Source organism: Propithecus coquereli, unplaced genomic scaffold (assembly GCF_000956105.1).
Source record: "Propithecus coquereli isolate 6110/MARCELLA unplaced genomic scaffold, Pcoq_1.0 Scaffold45, whole genome shotgun sequence".
Classification (NCBI taxonomy): Eukaryota; Metazoa; Chordata; class Mammalia; order Primates; family Indriidae; genus Propithecus; species Propithecus coquereli.
In genome coordinates, this window is record NW_012150285.1 from 8,302,575 (window position 1) to 8,311,086 (window position 8,512).

The following is an 8,512-nucleotide window of genomic DNA, read 5'->3' on the forward strand; positions in this document are numbered from 1 at the left end:
CGGTGCTATAGCATTAGATCAGGATTTATAGTAACTATCAATTTTATATGTGTATAGAGTCAGGTTTTTGCTTGTGTTTGTTTTCAAAACAGGAATATGTGGTAGATGTAATGGCATCTTTTTAAGACAAAAGAAGCAAAGCTTTCTGTTTCTATCCCGTGGTTTCATTTTCTGATGGGGGAAGGACAGAAGAAATTACGGACGATAAATACAGATAAACGAAGGGCTAAAAAAGATCCAGAAAGGCTAAATAATAGAATGTGGGCCGTGGAAGTGAGGCAAAGATGTAGAAAAAGGCAACATTAGAAAACCCCCACAGATGCCACTTAGGTTATGATGAGTGTATGCACTCTCAGGAGGCAGGAGGGGCAGAGCTGTTCTTAATTATTCTGTTTGATCCTAGAAGAAGCTTCTAAGTGGGAGAGGAATTCATTTTACTTATATAAGTAAAATCATAGAAGAACTAGAGGAAACTATGGATTCATATATTTCTAATACTGAGTGGAAAAGGCCTTCCTAAATATGACATGACACCCAGATGCCATGACGTCATTGAACTGATATGACCATGTAAATACTATACATTGGTATGGCAAGAAAACCCCTACTCTAGCCCTCCCCATCCACACTCATATTCATTCTTACCAAGATCTGGAAGTCAATGACAAACTGGGAAAAAAATTCTGTAGCATATGACAGAATTAGTTTTATATACACACGTAAGAACACAACATATATTCATCTTGAACAAGATTTTAAAGATAAATGACAGAGTAGAAAAATTATATGACAAAAAGCTAATATGTTTATTAAATAATGAATGACTTTAATCATGAAAAGGATAAATGCTAAAATGGGCAAGGTACATAAAAAGAAAATCCATTTAAAAATATGATCAATAAATATATGAGAGGCAAAAAATCTCACTAATCAAAAGAAATGCAAATATAAGTGAAAAAGTATACTCAGGCAAAAATGAGAAAGACTAGCAATAGTACAGATTAAGGTGTGGAAGAGTCAAAATGAAAATGTAATTGGTAGAAGTACAAATTGAAAATAAGACTTTTCAGTGTGTATCAATGTTGAATCTTCACATTCCTTAAGCCAACATTTCTACTTCTAGGTATACATCCTGAAGTAACCGGACAAGTATACATAGATGTATAAATCATCAGAGCAATGTTTATCTAGAAGAAAGATAATGAATGGTAAAAGATAAACAAAGATAAAACTGGTATCTTTCACTAAAGGTTGACTAAATTAAAGTGTAGCCATGAAATGGAACACCAAGGGGCCATTCAAACTGATGGACCAAAAGTATACATTGTATGTGTCAGTTGTGGGAGTGGGGAAGTAGGAAAAGACAAACAGGTTAAAAAACATAAGATACAACCCTTTTATTTTGGAAAACTGAATACACACACGTGTATATATGCCTGTGCCTAGATACACTAAAATGTATATACTAAAGATAAACTTTCTTCTCTATTAATTATTGTCTCAATTATCCCTTTTAGAATGAGCCTGCATTATTCTTATAGTCGGGGGAAAAATCCTCTCTTCTTTAAAAAATATTTCCAGGCCTATAGCAAAGATGTCTCTTCAATAGTATTATACTTGCTAGCCTTTTGATAAGGCAGGAACTAGAAAGTAAATACAAAACAAAACCAAAAAACCTTCTTGTGTGAGAGTAGTTATAAATGTTATACATGTTATAAATATATATCTATATGTTTAATTACACAGCATATGTGGAAATTAAATATATAAAATAGTGTATTTTTATAATCAATATATTTATATGTTAACAATTATATTTAAACAGAGACAGATATACATAGGTAGGTAGATGAAAGGGAGAGACAGGACATGCACACACACAGACACGGAGCATCTTGGATATTTCTGACAGTGAATGCTACCTTGCTTGGCACTAGCATGAAGAGGTCTAGCTAGCAGGGCAATGTGCATCAGAATGGTTGGATTCACAAGAAAATGAAAAGAAACCAGTAAGGAAAAATGAGGTATTAAAAAATATATCCAAAGTTGGCAAACTCAAATTTTATAAATAATCTATACTAATAAACAGGAAAAACACAATTTTTTTCTAGATATCACTACATTCCCCTTCCCCTCAACAATTGTCTTTAGTGTTAGTTCAATCTAGACAGTCTTTTTAAAACTGAAGAAACACACCCAGTAACAATGATCTCTCTGGCAGGTAAGATCTTTTAAAATATTCTATTGTGTTTTGAAATACTCTGAAAAGATTATACATTTAACAAATTTAAGTAAAACATGTCTCTGCCTAATTCCCAATTATAAGATATAACTATTTATATTGTTTATCCTTTAATCAACATCAAATCTCCCAAAAGTTATTTAATACAAATTGTTCATTCACTTCTAGAACACTACACAAATCAATTTCTGCTTCCCTAAAAAGTATGAGTTTAATACTTATAAAAAAAATGCATTTAAAAAACTCTTACCCATATTGCAAGTTTAGCCTTATTTCCATCCACTGAAATTGTTTTCACTTTAAAGTCAACACCTTGAAGAAATGAAAATTTTGATGAGTCTCCCAGTAAAACATACTTTTAAAATCCATTACCAAGAAAACCAGAATAAAGAAAAGCCACTTTATCAAATGCCCAAATTTGCCCCCCAAATTCCTTGAATTCTGCATGTGAAGATAAAAGAAAAAGTGTCACTAAAATTCAGCAGCTTAGAATTTACTCAGGATAAATAAAAATCAAATGTTTATAGCACTCACTCACCTACCTCTCATTCTTTCAAAAAGGAAAACCAAAATCAAATATAAGGTGATGGTTGGCTATGCATATTAAGTCATGAGCTGGAATTACAGCGCCAACATAGAGAAGGCTATCCATGCTGACTGTGCATTGCGCGGCAGTTCTCAGGGGTTCCCTAACCATCCACATGCTACTGTTAAGAATGTTGTCCACTGCCAGCCAACCGCAGCTCAGATGTTGCCTATAAGCAGGTTGGAGGACTGGTAAAAATATCAAAGGGCTACTCACTCCTTGTCTTATGAATTCTTTATTTTGTTTGTTTTTATCCTAAAAAACATTAGCTTCATATAACCTAATCAATAATCACTTGCTACAGCACAATTTCAAAAAATTTACACACAAAAATGTTTGCACACAACGCTCTAAGAATCTCCATAAGTGAAAGAGGGGTGCCCAAAGTCTATGAAAAGCTTCTGTAAGTACTAATTTATGTAAAGAGAAGAAGAGCTTCATAAGAAGTCATACAAGGCGTTTTCAAGCAGCCAGGAAAAGGAGTTGACATATGCCATCTGGCTTAAATGAACAGTAACTGCCCACATGTCTTTAAAGAGTATCAAAAATAATGTGCAGTCTACCCCACTGCACAGAGGGAAAACATTAGCTCAAGAAGCTTGGAAAGAAACTTTCAAAAGATCTTATTAGCTTGTCACAATTAATTCAGAACAGCCCCAACTAAGATGAACAGCACCCTCATGTGCTAAATGCTTAACAGAACACCTGTCACCAATATGGAAATATTATAGTAATTCTTGGATGACTTCTGGTGATCCATTACATACACGAATTAGGTAATAAAAATGCACATTTGAAATGTGCATTACACTAGGTCCTTCTGTATGTCAAAGATATTAAAAAAAAAAAAAAAAGTTTGGTGTTTTGGGCTAGGGTGATAACCAGTTGATAAAGCCATGCCTACAATGACGGGCAACCATTCATGAAAGTGCAGTGGTGCTTACACAGTCCAAGGAAAATGTAAGTATAAAATTTTTTTGCAACCAAACAAACAAAAAAATCCCTCATACTAAATAATCTTGTATTCACCAGGTCTAAATAAAGAAGTACTATGCCATTTGAAAAGTGGAACCATCTATATAAACATATGAAATTATTTACATATTCTTCCTATTGCTTTAAAAAAACACACACACACACAAAACCTGAGAAAATTTAGAGAAGGGAAATGGTTCTGACTTGGTGCAGGTACTAAATTAAGGCCATTGGTAGATACTACACAGAGACTGCCTGTCATGTATACTCTACAGCTAAATTCTCAAGGTTTTTCAGAGAGTAAAGAACTAATTTTGGCTGGGTACAGTGGTTCACGTCTGTAATCCTAGCACTCTGGGTTGCCGAGGCGGACGGATTGCTTGAGCTCAGGATCAGCCTGAGCTTCGAGACCAGCCCAAGCGAGAGTGAGATCCACCTCTACTAAAAATAGAAAAATTAGCCAGGCATGGTGGCGTACGCCTGTAGTCCCAGCTACTCGGGAGGCTGAGGCAGGATGATCACTTGAGCCCAGGAGTTTGAGGTTGCAGTGAGCTATGATGACACCACTGCACTCTACCTAGGGTGACTAGTGAGACTGTCAAAAAAAAAAAAACCTAATTTTTTTTCTTTAGTAACCCCAGACACATGGTCAAGGGCAAATAGCCTCTTTTCCAGCTGTCAGCTCATTACTTTACCAAAGAAAAGAAACTCACTGTTTTCAGAATGTTTGTGTTTTCCTCCCCTCCCTATCTCCTCTTTCTCTCTAATTATTTCCTGTTTCTACGTATGTTTGTTGACAATAGTCTAACGACTGTCTCTGATATGAGAATAATTTGCATGTGGACAGCTAACAATGTCTCCAAGTCATTCTTTTAACATACTGTGTCAGGAACTTACCAATGACATGCACAGGAGACGCTGCACTGGAGTCCCACCATCACAGCCAACAGACAGGTAGGCTGAAAGAACACCTCGTCTGAACCCAGACCCCTAGAGGCCTCACTCCTCTTTCCTGGCTTCTTCCGGTGAATCCTGTATGCAGCAATTGAGCTCTTCAGCTCTCGCATGCTAAAACTGCTTTTTACCCTGCCTGCTTCTGCTCTTTTACAGGTGGATAATAATTTGTCTTAATTGGTAGGAGCAGTGGAAGTCTTTTTGATAAATTTGGTTTTGCCAACTTCTTACAAGATTTGATTAAACCATCTTTTCAACCTCTTCATGTGGGTGACAAGGAGCTCATAACGGAAGTAGAAGAGCTGTCATCTCAGCTTCTCTCCTGTTGTCCATTTGTGTTAGCCTTTTTAATATGATCTTTAATTCAGTTTCCTTGTAAGAATCTTTTTTAAGGCACACTTGCCTATTTCATGAGGGTTATTTTAGTTAAAAATAAAAAATATTGATTATATTATAGATAATATGATCAATGGAGCCTTTCAAGCAAGCATTAAGTGGAACATGAAAATTTACCAAAGAAAGTATGAACTAAACAATAGATACTTGTGAACAGGAGACCAGAACATACCAATGGACGTGTCTGCCTTGTCAAAGAGGAGGAAAATTAATCAATAGAAACTGACTCAGAACTGGCACACGTCAGAACTAGCAAACGAGGACATTAAAATCAATATAACTGTACACCACAAGCTCAAAAAGTTAAACAGACATGAAGCAATATAAAAAACACTCGAATAGAATTTCTAGAGATGAAACTGGCAATGTCTGAGACAAAAATACACTGGATGGGATTAACAGCACATTAGACACGCTGAAGAAAACGTTAAGTGAATGTGAAGACACAGAATAGAAGCTATCCAAAAAAAAAAAAAAACAGAAGAGATTTAAAGAAAATGGAGAGCATCAGTGACCTGTGGGACAACTTTAAGTAGCCTAATATGGAAGCAATTGGAGCTGATGAAAAAGAAGAAAGGGGGACAAAAAATATATCTGAAGAAATAATGGCCAAAATTTTTCAAATTTGATGAAAAAAATAAACCCACAAATCAAACAAGCTCAATGAATCCCAAGCACAGATACATGAAGAAAAATAAACTAAGGGATATTATAATCAAATTGCTCAAATTAAGAAGTATTTTGAACTAAATATTTTGAAAGAAAAGAAAAACACAACACCGAAATTTGTGGGATGCCACTAAAGCAATACTTATGGCAGTATTTACAGCACTGAATGCTCATATTAGAAAAATGATCTCAAATCAATGACCTGAGCTTCAAAACTAAGGCAATAGAAAAAGCAGAAAATTAAATCCAAAGCAAGCAGAAGAAAGGAAATAAAGTTCAAATCAGAAAAACAACTTTAAAAAAAGAATGACTGAAACCAAAAGCTGGTTCTATAACGAAAATCAATAAAAGTGATAAAAGTTCTAGGCAAAATGATATGGAAAAAGAAAGAAGACAGAAAATTATCATTATAAAAATGAGAAAGATTACATCATTTATAGATCGTACAGAGGTTAAAAGGATAATGAAGGAATGTTCTGAACAAGTCTATGCCAATAAATTTGACAACTTAGATAAGATAGAAAATTTCCTTGAAAGATTAAAAGCTACCAGAACTGACTCATAAAGAAACAGATCACAAAGAAAATACCTATAGACTATACACAAAAGAAAACATGAAAAGAATCAAAGCATGTCACAAAAAATCAACTAAACACAAAAAACTAATTGAGAAAATAAGGAAAAAAAACTCTTTAAGAAAACAGCAAAATGGCAGAAATCCTTCTTTATTGGTAATTATATTAAATGCAAACAGAGCAAACTCTCCTATCAAAAGAAGATTGGCAGAATATTTTTAAAAACCCAATCGTATGTTTTCCATAAGAGACTCACTTTAGATCTAGAGACACAGATAGGTTGAAAGTGAAAAGGAAGGAAAAGATATTCCATACAAATAGTAACCAAAAGAGAACAGGAGTGATTATACTGAAATCAAACAAAATAGACTTTAAGTCAAAAACTGTTAGGAGACAAAGGAGGACAAAATATTTCGATGAAAAGGCCAATTCATCAAGAAGATGTAACAATTATAAACATACATGCACCACAGAACGGAGCCCCAATGTATATGAAGAAAACATTGACAGAACTGAAGGGAAAAACAGTCTTACAATAACGGCTGGAGATTTTAATACATCACTTTCAATAATGGATAGAGTAATGAGATACATTATGAACAGGAAATAAAGGATCTGAACAACACTACAAACCAATTAGATCCAACGGAACACCCTGTTCAACAACAAATTTTTCTAAGTGCACATGGAACACTCACCAGGATTTAGATCAGATATTGGCTACAAAACGAGCCTTAATACATCTCAAAAAAACTGAAATAATATACAAACTATTTTTGTGATCCCAATAGAATAAAATTAGAAATTAATGACAGAAGGAAAACAGGAAAATTCACAAATATGTGGAAATGAAACAACACCTTTTTAAACAATCAACAGGACAAAGAAGAAATCACAGAAAAAGATTAGAGTGTGCCTTGAGACAAATGAAAACACAACATAGTAAAATTTATAGAATTCAGTAAAAGCAATGCTGAGAGAGAAATTTACAGCTGTAAACATATATTATATAAAAGAAAGATTTCCAATCAATAACCTAACTTTACACTTTAAGGAGCTAGAAAAGAAGAGAGATACTACTTCATACCCATTAAGACGGCTATTAAAAAAAAACCAGAAAATAACAAGTATAGACAAGGATGTGAAGAAATTAGAATCCCTATGCATTACTGATAGGAATGTGCAGCGGCACAGCAGTTGTAAAAAACTTTTGTGTTTCCTCAAAGAGCTAAAAATAGAATTATCACATAATCCAATAATTCTACTTGTAGGTATATACCCCAAAAACTGACAGCAGGGAATCAAACATACACTTGGCCAACAAAGTTCACAGCAGTATTATTCACAATAGCCAAAAGATAGAAGCAACCCAAGTGTCCATCAATGGATCAATGGATAAACAAAATGTGGTGCACATACACAATGGAACACTATTCGGCCATAAAATGGAATGAAATTCTGATACCTCAACATGGATGGACCCTGAAAACATTATGCTAAGTGAAATAAGCCAGACACAAAATGACAAATATTATATGATTCCACTGATATAAGGTATCTAGAATAGGCAAATTTCATAGAGACAGAAAGGAGAATAAAGGTTACCAGGAACTGAAGGGAGAGTAGAGCAACAAATTATTGTTTAATTGGTTCGTAGTTTCTATTTGGAGTGATGAAAAAGTTCTAGAAATGGACAATGGTGACAGTTGCATAACAATGTGAATGTCTTCAACGTCACTAAACTATACACTTAAAATGGTTAAAATGGTAAATTTTATGTTATGTATATTTTACTAGAACTTTTTTTTTTTTTTTTACAAATTGACAACCTGGACAGTCCTATATCCATTCAAGAAATTGAATCTGTGATTAAAAACCTACCCATGAAAAAAAACTCCAGGCCCTGAGTGAATTCTACCAAACATTTAAATAATAGTCCATTCCAAACAAACTCTTCCAGAAAACTGAAGAGTGAATAATTCCTTAGTCCTTCTGTAAGTACGACATTACCCTGATACAAAAGCCAGACAGATATCACGAAGAAAACTACACACCAATATTCCCTCATGAACGCAGATGGAACTCTTAAACAAAATTTTATATAATAAAAAAATA

The 8,512-nt window shown here is 34.1% G+C and overlaps 1 protein-coding gene across 1 annotated transcript in view; it reads right to left on the bottom strand.

The window, feature by feature from the left end:
* RAB18 (RAB18, member RAS oncogene family) overlaps nt 1-8,512 on the bottom strand; it is a 32,657-nt gene that overhangs the window by 9,977 nt on the left and 14,168 nt on the right. Inside the window, exon 3 of the mRNA XM_012654884.1 lies at nt 2,493-2,554. Coding sequence (XP_012510338.1) covers nt 2,493-2,554 — 62 coding nt within the window. The remainder of the gene's footprint in view (nt 1-2,492; nt 2,555-8,512) is intronic.